Source organism: Anastrepha ludens, chromosome 5 (assembly GCF_028408465.1).
Source record: "Anastrepha ludens isolate Willacy chromosome 5, idAnaLude1.1, whole genome shotgun sequence".
Taxonomy (NCBI): Eukaryota; Metazoa; Arthropoda; class Insecta; order Diptera; family Tephritidae; genus Anastrepha; species Anastrepha ludens.
The window spans coordinates 126,980,297-127,003,484 of NC_071501.1; the positions used below are offsets into that span (position 1 = coordinate 126,980,297).

The 23,188-nt window shown below is 35.8% G+C and overlaps 1 protein-coding gene across 2 annotated transcripts in view; it reads right to left on the reverse strand.

Annotated features, from left to right (window-relative positions):
- Positions 1 to 7,382: 7,382 nt before the first annotated feature.
- The window catches only part of LOC128865357 (ATP-binding cassette subfamily G member 4), a 37,371-nt gene continuing 21,565 nt past the window's right edge, over positions 7,383 to 23,188 (reverse strand). For both annotated transcript variants that reach the window (XM_054105610.1, XM_054105609.1), the window contains exons 4-12: positions 22,049 to 22,244; positions 21,338 to 21,483; positions 18,220 to 18,458; positions 16,778 to 16,906; positions 16,112 to 16,425; positions 13,918 to 14,086; positions 11,020 to 11,120; positions 8,449 to 8,607; positions 7,383 to 8,385 (exon numbers count right to left, since the gene is read on the reverse strand). In XM_054105610.1, the coding sequence (XP_053961585.1) occupies positions 8,041 to 8,385; positions 8,449 to 8,607; positions 11,020 to 11,120; positions 13,918 to 14,086; positions 16,112 to 16,425; positions 16,778 to 16,906; positions 18,220 to 18,458; positions 21,338 to 21,483; positions 22,049 to 22,244 (1,798 nt within the window). In that variant the 3' untranslated portion in view covers positions 7,383 to 8,040. The remainder of the gene's footprint in view (positions 8,386 to 8,448; positions 8,608 to 11,019; positions 11,121 to 13,917; positions 14,087 to 16,111; positions 16,426 to 16,777; positions 16,907 to 18,219; positions 18,459 to 21,337; positions 21,484 to 22,048; positions 22,245 to 23,188) is intronic.

Here is a 23,188-nt window from a genome sequence, read left to right on the forward strand (position 1 = left end):
AGGGTGTTTATCAAAGACTTTGCAGCCATAGCAAGACCCTTGACTAATATACTAAAAGGCGAAAACGGCACTGTAAGCAAACACATGTCTAGGAAAGTAGCAGTCCAATTTGACGAATCTCAACGCGACGCTTTTAACCGATTGAGAAACATACTAGCATCAGAAGATGTTATGCTCATGTACCCTGATTTCAAAAGACCTTTTGACTTGACTACAGATGCTTCTGCAAATGGCATTGGAGCAGTATTATCTCAAGGCGGTAGACCCATCACCATGATCTCCCGAACGCTAAAAACGTGCGAAACTCACTATGCTACCAACGAAAGAGAGTTGTTGGTGATTGTATGGGCCCTCGGCAAACTGCAGAATTACCTTTACGGTACAAGAGAGCTACATATATTTACAGATCATCAACCTCTCACGTTCGCAGTGTCTGAGAAAAATACGAATGCGAAAATCAAGAGGTGGAAGGCGTTTATTGAACAACATAACGCCCAATTGCATTACAAGCCAGGGAAAGAAAACTTTGTCGCAGATGCCTTATCTAGGCAAGAGCTTAACGCTCTCCAAGACGAAACGCAATCAGACATAGCCACTATTCACAGTGAGGTATCCCTTACATACACTATACAAACAACTGATAACCCCCTAAATTGTTATAGAAATCAGATAACTTTGGAAGAATCACGTTATTCGTTGCATCGAAGACTTATTCTATTTGGCAAAAAAACCCGTCACTTAATTCAATTTACAGATAAAATTAATCTCATAGAAACATTAAAACTTGCTGTGAACCCCGATGTTGTAAACGCGTTTTATTGCGAACTCACAACTTTAGCTGCATTTCAACATGAGCTGGTTTCAATTTTCCCGACAACCAAATTCTGGCATTGCAAAAGAATAGTGTCAGACATCACTAACAAAGACGAACAGGTAGAAATAGTCAACACCGAACATAATCGTGCGCACAGAGCGGCACAAGAAAACGTAAAACAGATACTTCGGGACTACTACTTCCCAAAAATGACTAAATTGGCTAACGAGGTTGTACTAAATTGCAAAGTTTGCGCTATCGTCAAGTACGACCGACACCCCAAAAAACAAGAACTCGGGAAGACGCCAATTCCCTCATTTGTCGGAGAAATGTTACACATTGACATATTTTCTACCGATCAGAAACTTTTCCTGACTTGCATCGATAAATTTTCCAAATTCACCGTCGTCCAGCCCTTACCTTCTAGATCAATAGTCGATATTGTTAACCCCATTTTACTTATAATTAATACATTTCCAAACACAAAAACCGTTTATTGCGACAATGAGCCAGCGTTTAATTCCGAAACGATCACTTCATTGTTAAAAAATCAGTTTAACATTGACGTTGTAAACGCCCCCCCATTACATAGCTGTTCCAATGGGCAAGCGGAACGTTTCCACAATACATTAATAGAAATCGCAAGGTGTTTAAAGTTGGATAAAAAAGTTAGCGATACAGTTCAGGCTATCATGAGAGCAACAATAGAATATAATAAAACCATACATTCAGTAACAGAACAAAAACCACTCGATGTAATTCACTCTATACCGGACGAAATTAAGCAAAAAATCAAAGATCGACCAATAAAAGCTCAGCAAGATCAATTAGCTAGATGCAACCCGAACAGACAGAACAGGATGTTTGATGTAGGAGAAAAATTTTACCTCAAAAATAACAAAAGATTAGGTAACAAACTATCTCCCTTGTGCACAGAGGGCGCCGTACAAGCAGACCTGGGAACGTCTATACTTGTTAAGGGGAGGGTGGTCCATAAGGACAATGTGAGGTAAACATAGGTCATAACGCATAAGATTCTTACAGATAGTTACTACAATTCAGTTTAATCATTTCATACAGGTTCATCGGAGTGACCCTCATACTCTTATCCACAACTCACGCACGCATCACCGATTTCTCGCACGCAAGCTACATTCCGATATTGGACGGAAACGTTTTTGTATGGGAACAACATAGTTACGTGAGACATTCTACAAATTTATCTAATTTCGTGAGCATTATAGATGATACAATTAAATTATCAAAACTTTTCCCTCAGTCACACATGCGAAAATTGTTAGATGTAGATATCGACCATATTCAGAATATTTTATCTAGCTTAACGGTACACCATAGAATGGCCAGAAGTTTAGACTTTTTAGGAACAGCTTTAAAAATCGTTGCAGGTACGCCTGATGCATCAGACTTAGAAAAGATTAAACTTACCGAAGCCGAGCTCATAGAATCAAACAACAGACAAGTAATAGTAATCACTGAAGCACAGAAACAAATTAACCTTTTAACTTTTAACTTATGCAGTAAATAAATTAATTAAAGAAAAAAAAGGCGAGTTCGTAGACTCTCCTCATTTGTATGAAACTTTACTTGCACGAAATAGAATGTTAACCACTGAAATCCAAAACCTTATGCTCACTATAACGCTCGCCAAATCTAACATCATAAACCCCGCAATTCTCGACCACGAAGATTTAAAATCAATTTTTACCGAACAGCTCGCAGAGGTCCCAATAGTTAGTTTAATGGCAGTATCAAATATAAAAATATTTCAATCAAATAGAGTAATCCACATAATAATTGAATATCCTAATGTTAAGACTATTTGTAAGAAGGTTATGATATATCCTGTTGCCCACAATAACACCATTCTGCAAGTACATGATGACATAGTAGCTGAATGCGACGATGGAGTCCTAGCTGTGACAGAATGCGCTACAACCAACTTTGCGACGTTCTGCAAGAAATCTGCTTATGACACATGCGCCAGCGGATTACATTCCGGAGGTTCAGCGTTATGCCACACACAGCCAAGCCACTTGGAACCGATTACCCTATTAGACGAAGGAATAATCGTTGTCAACGAACTATCAGCAAGAGTAAGAGTAGATGACGGCCCAGTGATGACAATTGAAGGCACACATCTCATCACATTTGAACGTATTGCGACTATAAACGAGACCACGTACATTAACTACAATGGTGTTGTAAACAAGAGTCCAGGCATCGCGGCGTCACCATTGCTGAATATTACAGGACACGACCAAGTGCTCAGCCTACCAATGTTACAAAGGATGAATGAGCACAATCTGCATATAATTCAGAAGTTAAGAGACGATATGTTTTCCGGAGGGACTCCCAGAGTCTGGTTCATGGTTGGTGTAACACTCAGCCTTGCCTTTGGCTGTATTGGCATCATCTATCAGTGTTGGTACCGGAGAAGATCTTCCATCAAATTGCAAGAACTGGTAAAGGAGTTAAGTGTCACCGAGGACGGCAACAATCTTAAAGGGGGGCTAGTTAACAGCCAAATCATCGAACGTCCCTCGCAATGAATTCACCGAGCAACCCGCGCGCAAACAATGTCGCTGAACCCGACCACATATGCAACATAAACAAAATAATGTGAGTCGGAGCAACGGCCAGCCGTTTCCGTTGTGTCGCAAGCGTTGGAATTCTGATCGGAAATATGCTGAGTCGGTTTTACAGACCACAAACCCATGGCATGATCTTTATGTACTTATTATGTATTTAGGTTTAGATTCATATTTCCATTTATGTACTTAGCTTTAGTCTTTTATTCATTCCATTCTTATAATCAGTTTTGTCCAGACAATTGTTTAATAAAGAACGATTGACTTTACTCCGGCACGCCGCCGTTAATATTTGATGTATTGATTTACACTGTTGAGCCACAAGGCCAATAGTCCAACAAAGGAGACGAAGTCAAGTCTCCCAACCTAAAGATCCTAAAGCTAATTAGAATCAAGAAGTAGTTGAGACGTGTCAGCAACACCCGCCGCTGGACCAAGGCATCATCACTGCTCCAGAGGGAAAGTGAACGACTGATAACTTATACGCTCACTTAAGTAGGAGAGAGCAAGATGTCGAACGTTGTGCTCTTTGTCGTTCGTTCCGCGCTTTCGCTTGCAGTTCATGCAAGGTAACGACCATGAGCAAGATAACGACGAAGGAGCAAGATAACGGCGATTGAGCAAGATAACGACGAATGAGGAAGATAACGACCATTGAGCAAGATAACGACACATTTTTTCGTGCGTGCAGCCGGCTAAATCGAATTATACCACGTTATCACGTCAAAATATTCCCCAAACTCATCTGAACATTATGTCATGTTTGGAGCTATCGTCGGATCATTCACCACTTCTAATGACAATTCTTGGAAATCTACACCAACAAACTTTTATTGGACTATATAATAATAAAACAGACTGGAATTATTTTCGACAAAGTGTGGAAGCACAATTGACTATAAATATTTCATTAAAAACGGAAAAGGAAATTGACTCAGCAATAGCTTTTTTCAACGATTCCATCATCAAAGCCCTCACCCTTTCGACACCAACTATAAAAATTCTACAAAAAGAGTATATTCCAATACATATCAAACAAAAAATACAACAAAAAAGGAAACTCCGTAAAAAGTGGCAAACTACTAAACATCCCGAAGATAAGGCAAAACTTAACAAATCAACAACTGAATTAAAAGCATTATTAAAACAACACCAAGATAAAAAGCTTCAAAATTACATACATAACTTGGGGGCCACGGCAGTTAACAATTATTCTCTATGGAAAGCAACTAAAAACTTAGTCAAAGCAGTTCCACACAAACCTCCCATCAAAACACAACACGGAACTTGGGCAAAGATCAATAAAGAGAAGGCAAACACACTAGCTGAACACTTTAAAACAATATTCTCAAACGAAAAAGACAATCAGCACATCGAACAAAATGTAAATACGAGGAACCCAGAAAAGAAAATGAAAATGACAACCTCAGCAGAAATCAGATATGATTTGAAAAATCTGAACAGTAAAAAAGAACCGGGCTACGATCTAATAAATGGAAAAATACTAAAAGAACTACCTGATGTAGCAATCACATATTATATATACGACAAATATTCCACAGCATATTAAGGACACAATGCTTCCCACGCCTCTGGAAAGTTGCACAAATAACGGCAATCCCCAAACCAGGTAAAAATGCATCAGAAACGACATCATATCGCCCCATCAGTCTCTTGTCCATTCTTTCAAAAGTATTTGAAAAAATATTCCTTGCCAGATTAGACGAATTTCTGATAGAAAAAAATATAATACCAAGCCAGCAATTTGAATTTAGACGACAGCATTCAACTGTGCAACAAGTCCACAGAGTTATAAACAAAATACTAGATGATATGGATAAAAAAGGTTCTGCATAGCTGTTTACCTAGATATTGCAAAAGCTTTTGACAGGGTATGGATTAAAGAACTACTGCACAAGCTAAGCGAAATATTGCCACGGAATCACTTCACCATTCTCAATAGTTATCTGGAAAACCGACATTTTTTTATAAAGTTTGAAGACGAATGCTCAAGCATGATGCAAATGACAGCAGGTGTGCCCCAAGGTAGTGTCCTAGGCCCTCTATTGTACCTTATATTTACAGCAGACATACAGATCCCAGCAACAAAAAATTGCATGATAGCCACATTCGCGGAGGACACGGTTTTAATGGCATCAGACAAAAGAGAAAAAAAGCTACTGACATTCTTCAACAAACAATAAATGACGCTGTATCATGGCTCGATAAATGGGGAATAGAGGTCAACAAAGATAAAACGGTACAAGTAAAAATAAAAATAAAAAGCAATGAAATAAAAATCCACCCTAGTGCAAAGTACCTTGGCATAACTATAGATGAAAAACTAAATTGGAAACGACATATAGAAAACAAGTGAAATGAAATCAAAAACAAATTCAGACAACTATACTGGCTGTTGGCTAAAAATTCAAAACCAAGCCTTAACAACAAAGTAGTGATATATAAATCTATAATCTCACCCATTTGGAAATATGGAATAGAAATCTGGGGCACAGCAAAAAAATCCAATATCAAAATAATTCAAAGGACCCAATCAAAAATACTTCGAACAATAACAAAATCAGGCTGGTATATACCAAACGACGTGATCCACAGCGACCTCAATATCGACACAATAGATGACACAATTAGAAAATACAGCATCAAGCATATACAACGACTAACAAATCATCAAAATTATCAAATGCTCAAACTACCACAATCGGAGAAAGCGGGAAAACGAAGATTAAACCGATTAACTCCAATAGAACTCACAATTTAACAAAACAATAAAGCAAAAAAAAAATTAATAAAAACAATAATTATAACACTCAGAAAATAATATAATGTAGTATAACCTGAAGCAAAATTGAATGTTTATCTAGCATTAGTTAGAGAACAAAGAATTCCAATACTAGAGTAGAATGGGGTAAGATAGGTATGGGGGCACAATAGGTAGGTGGGGTTTTCGTCGCACTGTTTTTGCAGAGGTCACTCGTCTTATGTGAATTGAATACGTGGTGGGGAAGAACGTTTGCGACTGTCATTTCGGCCGTCACCATTCATTAGTTATCCTAGTTCTGGCGTCGTTTAGTTTTTTGTGAGCTTTTCTCCGACATAGCATTTTTTTTATTCTACGGTGCAGTGCATTTAATGTATGTAAATATTTGTCAGGTGAGTTTTATTTTACGTAGAAAATAATGCTGAACACGAATAATGTGTTAGTTTTTTGATATTATTGTTTTAAAAAAAAATATCGACACTAACATAAAACATGTGCTTGGGGGCATTATAGGTCACTACTTTTAATTGAATAAAATTAATTTTAATTGTTTTTGCAGCAAAATGGTGCGTAATTATGTGCGAAAAACGCCGAAACGAAATGAAGAGGATGTAAAAAACGCAATCGCGGCAGTCCGAGATGGCGCTAGTGTTCGATCAGCCTCTAAACAATTTAAAATTCCGTTCGAAACATTACGTGCTCGCGTGATGAATTAAAGAAAAATTCCTAACTTTTATAACATGTGCAGTGTTCATACTCTATAAATAAAAGTTAAAACGTTAATTTCCAAGCCATGTACATTGTTCTTTTCCTCTCACACATAGTGACCTATCGTGCCCCCCGATTTTGAAAATATCGAAAAAAAGTACCTTTGTCTTATTGAATGCAGCTTCCAAAAAATATTTAGCCAAACATAAGTCAGTATAACCAAAATGTTAGCAGATAAATAACCTTTCAAAATCTTGCTTATTTTTCAAAATCAATGCAAAAACACCGTAGCAAGAGCTCTCCAAAAAAAAATGACCTATCTACTCTACTTTAAAAATAATTACTTATTGTTTAAATTTAACAGATTGTAATTTAAAAAGGGAAATAAAAAAAAATATAAATAAATAAATGAATTGAAAAAGTTCAACCTGGCGATAAAAAACATCCATAGCAATAGAAATACAACAAATACATTTTTAAATATTGATCACATTTTCTGATTTTATTTGTACAGTAGGAGTGTCAAATTACATTTGAGAATTCGTATGATGGTCACAACTTAAATTTTAATGTTTAAATTATTTTCTTTTGTCACACATTTTGTATAATATAAAATCAATGTTTCACCTTCCCAATTAAAATACAACAATTCTTATTCGAGATTTTTGGTAAAGTTTTCTTTGAGTAAAGTTGGCAAGTGCAAAGTACTAAACTAAACTACATTTTGTGAGATATTCTGATAGCAATAAAAAAACATAAGCTACATTTTTTCTAACAACAAATTTGGTACATTTTTATGTGTTTAATACTATTTTCTATTCTTAATATTGTATCGTAAGTATCACTAATTTATAAATAACCGTTTATTCGCAAACAACTAAGCTACCGCTTTTACGTACAAACATGCAAGTGTATAAAATTTCTATTTCTTTCGGTGTTTCATATTTTCGTACGATGAAGCGATGACAAACGATTGCGATTAAAATCATTTGAAGATCATTAGTTCAACTAAAGAAAAACCGTAATCCCTCTTACCGCATATATTTACAAAATGTTACTTCATTTATATTTGGTTCGTATACTTAAGCTTTGTATGTATTTGTGTACTTTTGTTTGTATATCGTTAATTAGCGCTTATTCAGCTTGTGCCACAGCGTAATAAGTGTCAGCACATGCATAACAACAATCACGACAACCATCAGTGTAACGCAGTCCGCCATATTTACGTCCGAAATCATCATGTAGTTGAGGAATACTTTCGGACTACGGAAATGACAGTACATTGCAGTTTCGGGGCATGCCAGGAACGGCCGTTCTAGGCCGTAAATGGCATTGAGCGCTCCATGAAAACCGGCTCGGAAATAGCTGATGTGCCACATCCAACGAAAGATCGGCGTAATGTCGATGTAGCGAGTGCAGAAGCCAAATACCGAGAAGAGAACTGCCAGAATGGGACCCAAAAATACGGCCAACTATGAATTAAAAAATAGTTGAACAATTTGCTATTTCGAATTCGTTATAGCAAAATATTTCACCTTGGTTGGTAGTGTTGCTCCCACGAAGAAGCCCCAGGCTTGGGCGCTTAACGTAGCTAAAACCGCCAGCACAATGAAGTAGTATATGCGAAAGCCCTCGTCTGAGTTGTTCCCGGTGAGGTAAACACTTATGGCCATGTAAAGTACCGCACAAATACTCTGTAAATGTTATAAGAAAATGCTTAAGTTCACTCCAAACAGTGCACTACAAACTAATTCAATAAACATACAGCAGATATGAAGTGAAATAACCAAAATGCATATTAGAATATAAATACAAATTTACGATATTATTATTTTTCATATTCAATGTTAGCTAACCGCCTTCTACTATATATGATTGAAATGCACTAAACATTAGTTTATTATGGCTATTACGAGCTCTATTGGATTTTTGGATTAAATGGCTGATTACACTATGCTAGTATTTGTAAGTCTGTCAACCAGCGCACCCAGCAGCAAAACCTAGTTCGAGCCCGCTGAGTCACTAGCTCTCGGTTTCGAGATATTTCATATTTAAGTTTATAGGCTTGTAAGCCCCAATACGGCATTGCTTTAGACTTTTCTTTTAAATTGGATCGGTAGTGAACGATGGAATAAATTCGTGTCGAGAAATATACGAGTCATAGAAAGAAATTATTTGGAAAGAAATTAAATTGATCTACCACATTTTATTTTAAAGTTGTATGTAACAGCATAAAAGAATCGAGATAGATATAGACATACCTACTCATATAATTGGCGCTTACTGCCTTTTTGGGTGTTTGGTGTTTGGCCGAACTCCTCCTCCTATTTGTGGCTGCTTGATGTTGTTTCACAAATGGAGGGACCTACAGAACGGCAGATATGCATCTACCCGTCCGTTCGTGAGCACGATAACTCAGGCAATGAATTTAGATCTCAAATACGGTCAAAAAAACGGCCAATGTCATTGGATTCGGCGTACACGAATGAAGTTTTATCGCTGTGTTGTCCGATTGATGGAAAAAAGTGCGCCTATTTGGAGCCATGGGGCACATTTAAATATTCTTTCTAGCTGTGCCCCTATGTTTAATACCCTACGTTTATATAACTTAAGACAATTTTTTTAATAACGCATACGCTTATGCTGACCGATAGTTAAGTAACTACAACTCGTAAAATAGATAAATATGCAAATCCATATCGTAAACAAATGTATGTACATATGTACACACGATTGTGGAAGCTTAGTCACCTAAAATAGCGTTCATGTTCCTCAACTAATTGCAAATTATCACGATAGTTATATGTGTGTGTGCATGTGTATACCATATGTATATATGTGATGAACGTGAAGCAATCAAAATAGTAGCGCATAAAGGTTCATTAATATCAATAAGACAGAGTTGGTTGGCCCGAAAGCTAAGTTTCAAAACAAGCAAGAAGAAAACGTGACAAGTAAAACGTGAAAAAATAGATACAGATACGAGATATATGTATATGGAAGTGTGAAGTGTATATGTGCATAGAGGCGTATGTTTGCATGTTGAAGTTGACCGAAAGCCGGCACCTAAAACCCACTTGGTAAATATTTAAAAAATTTGGCCAACAAACTCTAAAAGAATTCAGCTTTGCTCTAGAAATTTGTGTACCGGTATTTGAAATTGGTAAAGCTTTTACGTTCTCAAATTCTAAAAGTAGATAATATTAGCCCTACGTGAGGCAAATGAGCCAGCGGCCGCCGTTTATGCTCATTGTCAAAGTGACATTTCTCACTAAAAAGAATCGTTTGTTGTTTTTTGTTTGCTCCATTCAGTTGGGAGTCACAGGGTGTTAACAATGGAAGTCAACAAAGAGGAAATTCGAAACATTCCACAGTTTTTCTTTGATAAAGAAAATGTCGGTAAAATCGCAGAAAAAATAATAGATTTCTCTTTTAAGTGCCAAAACCCAGTCCCTTTTGCTGTACCGCTACAGCAAAGTTATTTTGTGTGGCATAAGTTGGTGAATTGATTTTAACGCTGTGGACTGCACACCAAAAAATGATATTATAATATTGACCGAATTCCAAATACAAAAATGTGGTATATTGATTTCTAAGGAAATTCAATATGCCTATGAAATATATTCTTTTCTCCAAAATTATGAACGGATTTGGCGTAATTAATTGATTGAAGACATGCGACCTGTCGTATGATATTTAAAAAAAATACATACATATGTATTGTACATAGACAGCTCGTGTATACACTAGAAGTTTCAAATCGTCAATAAAATTTTTAGAAATAATTGTAAATAAATTAGAACTAGACAATGTGCCAGAAGACAGTTAGGAAGATTTCGGCAAAACTGTCTAATTTACCAAATATCAAATAACAAATTTTCGCTTGCTTAGTTCGATGTTACTAAATCAAAAAACGTATGAATATTTAGAACCTATATTCCAAGCACCCAAAGTTAAAAAAAAAAACAATTTATAACGCAAACAAACTATCTGCAGAGAAAACAAAAGTAAATCAAATTAGATCTGCAAATTCCAGTTCACTCCACTCGAACCACAATTACAACGGCGATTCAATGAATAATTCAAGTCGTATGAAAATGACTTACCTGGAATGGTATCTCGAAAGAAAGCATCGAAAGAAAGTAGGGTGTTAGGCCGTACCACCGATTAAAATGTTCGCGCGTCAACATCCCGATTTCCAGAGGAACTGCAAAATATATATAAAAGTTATATCAGAAATGTTCTTGTATATTTCTATTTCCACAGTTAGTGGCTAGCTTAGAAGCATTTTATACATATATAAGTATGTGGTATGCATTGTTAAGAAAAAAGGTTTTATATATATACTTTCATGAGCAAATAAATAATTTGCTTATAATTCATCAAGAAAATCTTTTTACAAATGGCAATAAAGTTATTAAATTTTATTATTGTTAAAAAAATAATTTTTAATTATAATCATTTAGTATATAAAAACAGCAGCCGTTTTAAAGCTTTTCATAAAATGTTATGGTGGGTCAACACTTTTTTCAGAATTTTTCTTATTGGAATATGAAATATGGAATATGTGGAGTTCTGCGAACGTAACAACAGACAGATTAAGGAAATATGTGATCCACTTCACGTTAAAAGGAAGATTGAAGTTTTTCCTATCTCGCATCAAAATTTTTACACAGTTTTTTGAGACACGGAGCCGGCAGGCAAATTCTACTCGCCCGTTTCACGTGTATTCACACACTCGTCCAGTCAGTTGTTGTTCAGACGGCAACGAAGTAACTTGAGTGTAGGTTGTGTTGATTTTTTCGTATAAACTCATCTCCTGTTACGTCAGCCCATCCGCTGGTTTTGTCAAATTCGCTGAGAGTTGGTTGACGGTCTGATATTGGCCACACCAGTGATGAAAATATTTTTCTAGGTATGCTTTCTCCCGTTATTCGGCTCTGATCGAATTTTACACAATCAGCTGATGGGCTGACAACAAAACAGAGATTGTGTTGGTGATATACGAAAAAAATCAGTCAATGACATTTCATTGCCGCCTGAACAACAACTAATTAGACGAGTGTGTGAAAATGTGTTTCGACGAGTGTGTAAATATATGTGAAATGATCGTGCCAAGTTCGACTGCCGAATCTGCCAAGTGGCGTGGCAGCCAAAGTTCCCCTCACAATTTTCTTTTTCACCATAATTAAACAGCAAACTTTGTAAATCTGTCATCTTTGAGCCACACTAGTCGTTCGTTAGATAGAGGTTTTTAGTCGATATGAATGCGTAATCGATGGGAATCTCCAGATAGCCAAATTAGTTTAGGGCCCCTCATAAAAAACCTGCCGTTCGGAAGTGGCTTAAAAATATCAAGACGCGCACCAAAAATAGAAGTAAGGGCTTGGCCGAACACGCAATAAAGGATGTAGGCGCCAATTGGTAAAGAGACTGTGTGAAAACACTTTCTACCGACTACATCCAATTTTTTTTTTTTTTTTTGTTGAGCCTTATATTAAGCAACATATTGTAGTTTTATTAATTTGGCAGTTTATTTACACAAGAAATCGTAAAAGTAATTGCTTGTCTTTGCAAAAACACTTTCTAGGCAAACTGAACGAGCATTACGTCACCTGATGTTGCATGAATTAAATGAGTTATTCCAATTAGCTTTCAATATATTATTCGTGTTCTGTTAAAAATCGATTAAAATGGGCGATAACAACGAAAAAATGACATTTGTTTATACTAGCAGATGCAGATGGCAGTAGCTTTTGATGTAGCCGACAGAAGTTCAAAATGTGCATACAAACATACAAGCATACATACGTACATATTGCATGTTGCTGCAATTCGTCATAAATGGGTGCTTATTTATTTCTGTGAAGTCGATTTCAAGGACATGAAATGAATTTCTCGTGGAATAGTATTGAAGGCATATACAGCGACTGTCAGTCCACCAAAACGAACAAATGCGTAAAATAGTACCGGCAGAAAATATCAAACGAAGATTAAAGCGACTCACCCCGACTGATCTAACTATAAGATTTACAGTGTAATTACAAAAAAAAATAATAAAAATAATAATCACAGATTCTTCTTACATTGCTAAAAGAACCTAATAGAACCTAATTGTACAAAAATTACATATTGTTAATATAAAACAGACTGTAATAAATAAATAAAAATTATTGAAGAAATCAATGAATTTATTTTCAATAAAAGAACTCCAACCCATCTATGTGAACCATTTTATTCATCGGTAATTAAGTTGAACCATTGAGCAAGTAATCAAGTGTTATTACTTACAATGGTTGCACTAGAAAGTAAATTGTAACTCACATACATACATACATGCGCAAATATATATTATGTGTATATACGTAAGCAAATCATATAAAATTTTTAATAACGGCAACGTTTAAAAATCGTTGAATAATTTATACGCCCTATGTGGAAATAGCAACAAAGTAAGATAAATAAAATATATTCTACATGTTACAGATATATTAATGGCATACCTGCATGCACACGAGTATGCATGCCTGTATTTGCGTCCATATCATTGTAGGCCAATATTTTACATTCGACAAAGTCATACAAATGGCTACCATTGTATATTTGGCGCAGGTCAACAGCTTGTTTGATTTGCAACAACACGTAAACACACATGCACGATTGCATACCTGCATACATACGACGTATGGGCACACGAATATAGCCTACATAGCACAACTACTGGCTTTTGCAATACCGCAGCTAAATTGCAAGGCGTCGTGTGTATGTAATCAAATGTAATGGACAGAATGACCAATTAGCCAAAGCCAAATCGTTAATTCACTTCACTCAGGTTTACTGAACTTGTGAATGCCACTGCATTTTGCGCAGCAGGTCAACAATCCCACAGCTACACAAATTCACACCTGAATGCAATACTTCAGCAAATCATGTGTATGTATGTATATATTTGATTTGATATTTTTGAAATATTTTAACCAAATCTTTGCATAATAAATACTTACATGTTAACACCACCGCCATTTTTCCCGTGTAGACCAGCAACAAAATCGTGCCGTACAAATAGACGTAGTTGCCGAGCACAGTGGTCGCTTTATCGCCGACATTCATATACAAGTAGCCAAATAGCAAACCGATTACAATGTGTGACATCAGACGAGCCAAGAGCAGAAACTGCAATAAAAAGGAAAAAAAACTCGGTTTTGAAAATATAGCGAAAATCTTATAATGTCCAAAACACCAAACCGCAGAAGCAAAACAACTGTCGGTGGTAACGCCACTCATGCAAAAGTATGTTAAGGTTATTGCAATGAAGTTGCATGCAACTGGCTAAGCCGGGTCGTGGCTAACAAGACTCGTTCAAGTATATTTATGTATGTATATTTGTAGATGCGTATGTACATGTCACTGAGATGGCGTGCAAAACACGCCATTTACATCCTTAGTGTGCATGCATAAGCTTAAATTTAATTGTACACAGATATTATACGTATATACATATGTATGTATGTACCCATACTCGTAATGTGCGGAGGTAAAAATTGCATAGCTACTTATAAATGTTCACTAGCGTTATGGAGGCAGGCATAGAGTTGTAAAAGCTTAAGTGGCTCAGAAGGCTGTAGTTTGAAAAATCGTTAATGATGTGCTTATGTATGTGTATAGGTAAGTACATATACGCACAATGCCACTGATAAAGGTGTTTTTAGTGTTAAGGAATTCACGGCTGAAATTTCATACTACATAGCATTTTTCATTAGGATGGCCAATCAAAATTTTTTTTCTCGCTGCCATCCAATATATTTGTTCAGCTATGCTCAAAACAACGCAACCGCTATTTTTTAATGTTTGCCCATGAATATACTTATATATAATTGGCGCTTACTTACACCCCTTTGGCGCATGCGTCTTGATGTTGTTCCACAAGTGGAGTGACCTACAGTGTTAAGCAGACTCCGAACGGCAGATATTTTTATGATGAGCTTTTTCAAGGTGGAAATACACTCGGAGGTTTGCCATTACCTGGCGGCTACGGCGGCCGCCATGAATACCCATGAGAAAAAGCAATTTATAAATTTAATTATTGGTAGAAAGTGTTTACAGATGGATATTATTTATACTATTGTATAAAAATCGACATGCGATACAGAAGCGTGAGTGAAGAGGCGACTTAGGACCGTGTGAACTGGAGATATCGCTCAAGGAAAGCCGACCCGAAATAAGATAAAGCTAGGTAAAAGAAGATGGATATTATATATTCTCATCTTTTAATTTATCTTCACAAACGACCAAGCCCTAAGGTTTATTAAAACAAAAATAACCACTTTTAACAGAGATCTTGAAAACTCCGAAAATTTTACAAAATGTTAAAATGAAAAACCAAAAAAATATTAATCCTGTGTTAGTTTTTTTTTTTCTTTTCTGTATAATTTTTGTAAATTAATTTTTTTTTTGGGTCATCCATTGTAAATCGTATTTAAGTATTTACAAAATGTTTAGGATATAAATGCGGTCTTACATACAAACATACTAATGCACATATTTTAATTGCTTTTATGGCAATTTTAGTCATCCTCTCAGTAATGGAGTTGGCAAATGTTTTGAGTAATAAAAACCGCATTCGCAAACAAATTATAAATTGCGGTTCAGATAACGTTTTTATTGGTCCGCTGGCACTGTCCAGATGTATGTATGGATGTGTGTAAGCATTTTGTAAATACAGACCGAAAATCAGTTGTACCAATCAACTTTCATTAAATAAAAAGCAAAAAAAAGTCAAATTGAACAAATCACCATAAATTGAGGCAAAAACGGGAAACATAAAACTGTTTGATCTCTAACCTACTTTAGCATCTACCAGACTCAATTAAATATGAGCCTTAATGCAGTAATAAATTGTAAGGTTGGAATTATTTTGAAGTTGTAACTTCTATATGCTAATACTTATAACTCAAATAACTACTCGAAATTGTGTTCTAAAAAATATTTATTATATTTACATGTTTGTAACGAATTACGAGGCGCTTTATTACAATTTACTCTACCGAGCCTTTTAATACTTCAGCCCTAACGATTTTCACATTAATTATTTTCATGAGCCAATGTCTGCATTTTTTACTGTTTATTTATGTATGTACCTGAGTGTTAGAAGTAAAAATATACTTATATAGGAAGCTACAATAACAAAACGAAACTTACATAATTTCGTCGCGCGCACACGAAAATTCGGTTGAGAAGCAGAAAATATTGCATTATGAACGAGGCCTGCTGTGTGCGCAAGGCCTTATAGGCCGCGTATCTACGGCTATTATTTTGCGCATGCGCTGCTAGGCCAGCGTCGTCATCACTATCGTCAATCCTCGCGTTTGTGGCGGCACTGGCATTGAGCGTTTTTATTTCCTCCAAAGCGACGTCATCTGCGGCGGGTTTTACGTAGTCGAAGGCTGTGAGTTTCGACATGGCGGTGGGGAAACGCTTCAAACTGCTGACGATTTTGCTGCAAGCTTCGTTATCTGCAATTGCAAGTGGGTTTGAACGCAAGAACAAAACTTTAATATAAGTGCATACATGAACCTACATACATAAGTGGTTGGTTACATAAATAATTTTTATAAAAAGTAATAATTTTTTAAGACCCTTGTGACACTTCTTTATATAATAAAAAAACACATTACATTTGTATACATATATTCTTCTTAAATTATATATATACAGAGTACTCTCACCTTACGGACACCTGTCTTAAGCGGACACTTTTTTCAGTAGGGTCCCATAACTTTTTTTAAACTTTTCACATAGGCGAACACTTCCCTTAGGGGCCCGCTTAAGAGAGAGTACACCGTACAAATACATGCCTTTCCTTACCTTTGATTTGGGATAGCAGGCGCTGCACATTTATTTGTTGACTGTCTGCATCTTCGTGATACTTCTTATTTGCCGCGTTTATTAATTTAACCAAATCACGATCGTGCTCGCCTACTGCAATTTCCAGCACTGTGGGGGAACAAGCGAACGCGGCATATTATTCGATAAGCGTTTAAATACAAACGTGCGTACATACATTTCAGTATTTATTACTATTCAATTTTCTAAGACCGTTGGCAGAGATAAGTATGCAAAAGTTTATGAAGTAAAAAATTAACAAAAACTACTTTTGATTTATAGGCCAATAACAGGAAAAAATTTGCAAGCACGTTGTTGTTGTTGTAATTATTAGAAACTCTATTGGAATTATTTTATCACTGTCTAAGAAAGACTGCAAAATATTGGTTGGAGTACTGACGAGACGCTGTCTCACCCCACATCACGCAGACAAAATGGGGTTAGTCCAGAGCGATGCGTCTAACACATGCTTTGCCATTGCCCTGATTTTTCTAGGACTCGAGAAATTTGCCTACGATCAACACACTTGTTAAAACTCGCGAAGACGTGCATCAAGAAATACATAAATAAATATCTTCGACTCCAATTGCACTGGCAACAACACAATGAACCCTACAGGTCTAAGTGAGATCTTTTTGGAATTAGTACAAATGCGGAATCTAACACAGGGGGTAATAGTTTCGATTAGCTATTTCATGACCCCTTCTCTGCTGCTTAATCAGCATTTATAAAAATCACAACGAGTCTTGATGCTTTCTATGATTAAAAAAAACCATTTACGGTTGATAGATTGCGCATATTTCGAAATATTGGTTAAAATAGTCAAGTGGAGATTAGTTTACGATTAAACATTCCTGTTCGAAACTAAGAAACATATAGGGCACCGAATATCCTTGATTTCTATTAATATATTTATTTTAAATTGCTATAAGACTCTTACCAATATTCACCATATACACGAAATGTCTTCTTAGTAAGTTTAATGACCGCTTATTTATAGAAAACTGTCCTTGGTGTAATATGCATTTAACATAAATTTGCTTTTAAAAAATCTTGTCCGTTATTTTTCAGAAGATGCGGTCAAACCTGGAGGGCTGATTTCGTCTCAACTGACGAAACACTCCACAAGTAACAGTAGCTCTTTGCGAATTTACTACTATCACTAATGAGTTCAAAAGGGATTAAGTTATTCATGGGTTTTGCCGCGGCACTTGAGAAAAGCAATATGAAGTATAATCAATCTTTGGAATATTTCGAAAATTTTTCTTAACTCATCGAACGCAAAACAACATCTCTTTAGAGTTCTCCGGTTTTACTTTTGCTTATTTTCATTAATACCTTTAAAATCAACCTCAGCTCACCAATGGCTATATTAAGTATTTCTGAAAATATCACTCCACTGGAATCTGAATAGAAGCACTTACGAAAGTCCGCGGGATTGTGATAACTCGGACACACCAAATCCTGTCCTTCCAAGAATGGTATCAGCTCCCGAACTGGGCCTTGGTAGATGCAATTGCCGTCTACTACAGTATAAAGTTTGTCAAACATTTCGAATATCAATGCGCTTGGCTGATGAATGGTACATACGACGGTGTGCCCCAAAGAGGTCAACTTTTTGAGCAGCGACACACATTGACTACACGACGAGCTGTCCAAACCTCTGAAACGGAGGAAAAAGGAAGCAAAAAGTTTTCTTTTAAGTTCGCAACTACATTTCATCAACTATTAAAGTATGTATATTTATTTATTTATTCATTTAATAATCTAAGAATGCAGTATTTCTTACAGACTATGAAAAACAGATTAGTGCTAAATAACTCAATCAAAAATCAATTAAACTGATAATTCAGTTGTTTTATTTCAATGAATGAAAAAATGTAACATTTCTTATAGTTTACAGCGAAATCTAGTTAAATAACTCATTTAGTAGCATTTTAAAGTGGTACTTTGTGGAAGAAAAATCAAATATGATCTGAAAAGCGCATTGAATTATCCCAAAGTTCTAGAAATCGGAGCACAGGAAGCATTATTAGTTCTAACCAGTTACCAGTTCATGATTTCGTAAGCTTCGCAGAGGAATATTGAAATTAATTTTGTCGAGTAGCGATGGGGAGGCAATCGCCCCAATTCCCACTTATCAAATCGAAAACGAAAGTAAGGGAGAGAATAGTCCTTCTTATATCTATGCAGTGCTTTTAATTAGATGCTTGCTTATCGAATTTTATACTAATTATGAAATTGAATCAGTAATTCTCAAGCTAAAGCATCAGAAGCCGCAAAAGCCGCAATCCTTTGCGATTACGTGGAAATTGCTGTATATGGTAATGCGCGTGGAACCGTTTAAACGATTGTGCGGTAGTACAGGGAACCGTTAATCAGTTTTGAAAAAGATTTCTAACTTAATAACAAATATCAGCTACGCAATATTACAAATTTCCATAGTTGCAATCGATGCATTTATTGAAACTAATAAGCACGTGCATAAGCTACATACATAAATACATACGTACGTATGAATATATGTATGGGAGGGACAGGCTGTTGATAAAACTATTTGAATTTCACATTGACTATCTACAAATGAACCTTTCGAGTGCGCAATGCAGTGTATGTATTATGTATGTATGTATGTGCACATGTACTTGCGCAAAAAATGCAATACATTTTTAAAATTCAATGAATGCAATCGGTCGAAATGGACATTGAAATGCGTTTAATTAAAAAGTGTCTCCGCTTTGCAGGCATTCAATGACAATTGCCTTTATGGAAGTTTCTTAGAAAAGTGACAGAGTTGACATTTTGCCCTTCAGCGACTGAAACATTTGTAAAAAATTTGCATCTATTAATTCGGCTCACATCTTTGAACTTTGAGTTCTGTAATCATTTGCATTATCTGATATCATAAAATTTACGAAGTTAACAAGAATTAATCGATTAATACCCTTTATTCAATTGATTCCTTCAGCCAACCAACAAATCATTGGAAAAATGGGTGTACCAAAGTTATCGTAAATAATGTATGACGCACGGAGCGGCCTCTCGCGAAGTGGAATGTGCCCCTGATGAAACATTTCTCTAGGCAAAACGTGATAAAGATTTTAATATCGTATATATAAAAACGCGCACATATGACTAATAAATAATAATAGAAAAACATAAAATAAAATACCCTGCGGGAAATGAACTTATCTTCGAAATTATCATTAGCAAGACGTATGATTGAGATTCGCAAGTAATTTTCTTTAAATTTAAGCACGCTAAGTCCGAATCTGACAATAATTTATCACGTCGCAATTTTGGTAAAATGGGGGCTGCCGGGGTTAAATCTGACGTGTTGAGAAAACTTTAACAGAATAGTCAATATAAAGATTTAAACAGAAGCAATGCAAGCAATATGTTCAAGGGCCACTGGCGCCACGCAAGTGGTTTTGGCGATTCTTAATCTAATCCTACTCATATTTTTTAAAAAGTGATAAGCCCAAAAAAATTAAATTGGAAAATTGACGGTGCATATCGGGCAACAACCTTTTGAATTTGACAAAAATTTGCGCGTGTGTATAGCGAAGGTCGGTCCGGACCAAATTTAGCACTTCCTTACTTCCTAGACTATCATCACTACTACTTGATTGTCTTTTTCTAATCAGAGCTTGCATTTCGTCCGTAACTGTTCGAGGTCCAGTAACAACAGATTGCAACATTTATTACTTAAACTCACAACACAACATGTAACATATGTATGTATATATGTAAGTAGTATATAGATGTGTATACACATACATACATATGCATGGACTTGTATGCACGCTCTTACATATGATTACAAATATTTATTTATACCCAAAGCCAAAACTACTGATTACGAATGACATTGATATGTAATTTCCGTACGACTTTTTGCAAAATTGTGAAACGGATCAGTTACGTGATTATTAAATAAATTCTCTTTAGAATTTTCAATTTCATAATACTCGCATTTTTTTAAAAACAATCTTGAAAATTTTCAAGGCCCGATTCCGCCTGTCAAGTCAGATGATTGGCAATAAACTTAGGCCAACAACATGGTTTAATCATCTAAAAAATTCATTCATGTACTGTGTCGCTTGAAAAGGTGTGACTCGAAGTAAGAATTTGGGTTTTGGAAAGAGAAAGGCCATATCTCGTAAAAAAGGTGGTGGTGAATTCTTAACCAGAACTTCGTTCACAATGAAAAGTGTGTAATCTTTTCAAAAATCAATGAGTTTTCTTCCACAAATTTGCCCACTTTCGACCCTTTCCTTATCTTCTTTACCCTTTCTTCACCGTCTAACTTTTTTTAAATTTTGGTCATCCTTTTAAACGGGCTTTTTAAATGATAATTTATCTTCTTCATATATGCACGTATAAATGTTAATTTATACATATATACAATATACTTGTACATACACACATGCATACATATTCATCTATTATCATGCGTTCATATTACGCGTTTCAAAGCAACGCTGCCTACGTTCAGCTCTTTTTCTATCGTAAAAATATTTAAATGCGCAAAACACTCACGTTGTTGGCTCGTCCAAAAACAGAACCGGTGGGTTACTTATCAACTCAAGCGCTATGGCCAGACGTTTCTTCTGGCCGCCAGACAACTTCGCCGCGAATACATTGTATCGATGCTCCAGACCCAGCAAGGCCAAAATGTGTTTGATCTGCAAAATAACAATCATTGGAAAAATTTGAATTTTTATCGCTTCATTATGTTTTTTTTTTTTACATACAAATATACAATAAAATGTAACAGTTGCAATAATCAATTATTGCTTTGTTTTTTCTTTTGTGTGTATTCAATATATGAATATAAAATATGCATGCAAGTACATAAGCTTTAATTCTAAATACATGATTTTTTTAGTTTTTAATGGAGCCCTAAAAAGACTAGGGCACAATCATAGGATTCGCTCTGCCATACATAATTTCTATACGATCCAATAACTCAATTAATGTCAAAATTTCGTATTATTTTCCTACAAGAAAGGCCAATACATTTATATTGCATAAGGCTACACACACCGAGTGTTGGCAGAAGTAACTTTTTTCTATTAGCGACCGCTTTTGAGCAAGGAATTACAAGGGTCAGAAAACCTAACCAAATAATCAAACTCACACCAAGAATTGAGGGTTGTTTTCCGCCCAATATTATGGCTATTAAATTGGAATACATTCTGCAGCATCTGCAAATTCTTTTCTTGTACAATAAAATGTAAGTGAAATTACCAAATTCTGCTTGTATTCCTTGGAGACACCGAAGCCTAGCTTTAAATGTGCGGCCAGCATCATCGTTTCACCAACAGTCGTCTGTGGCCGCAGCAGATCATCTTGATGTATGTAACAGGAAAGCTCGCGAAAACTGGATGAATTTGTTGAAATAGCTTCACCATTGACTCGTATGCTTCCGGAGACACCCGTCGCTCTGTGGACGATAGAAGCATAAATTTATTTAAATCGTGCAATTCCAACTTGTATTTTATGTTTAATGAATACTTCTACTTGTTCCATAATTTTTAAATCTAACCCAGATAAAACCAAATCCAATAAAGTTTTCGTAGAAGTTTTTTTTTTTCAATTAAATGCATAGACTCGAAAGGTGGTATCGCTCCGATTTCCAGTTATTCAGTTAATATTTTTTGACAATTTCGGTTATATGGATGACGAGCTCACTTTGCTCAACATGCTCTGTGCCAAGCGTAATATGTGCATATGTATGTATCAAGATTCGCTGAAATATTTCAGCTCGTGATCAAACATAGCGAAAACGCATCACTGTCGAACGCCCGCATCAACATGCAACAAATATGCAAATAAGTCGTAATGACGTATGTGCACTGGGTATACTAAGTCTTCTGTATTTATTGCACAACACTAAGTGTGTTAGTAGCCTAGGAATGATTACTTCACTACGAATTTATTGGTTCCAACGGAGTTTTCAGAGTACATTTAACTTTGATGCCGCTTTATTGTGTTTATTTACTTTATTATCAGTTGTCTTAAAAGAAATAACGAATACAGTTCAATCCACCTAATGGGAATTCTGTGTACAATTATATGTAAATATGGATTTACATATGTTTGTATGTGATTTTATATCTGCAAGAGTCAATAAATCATTCAATTGCAAGGTTATATTCGGCTTACTTCCCATTCCGATCGCTGTTTATTGACAGTGAAACAATCTGCATATTGTTAGGTTAGGTTAGGTTTGATGACTGGCCCCGAAATTGCACATAGGTAATATTTATATGCTAAGAAATTTGCATTGTCAATTCAGATCTTTCGGTGGTGAGCGCTCCAGATCAACTGTAAAAAGTGCCTTTCATCTTCCGACATTGTGTCAAGAATTGGTGTATATGTACTCTT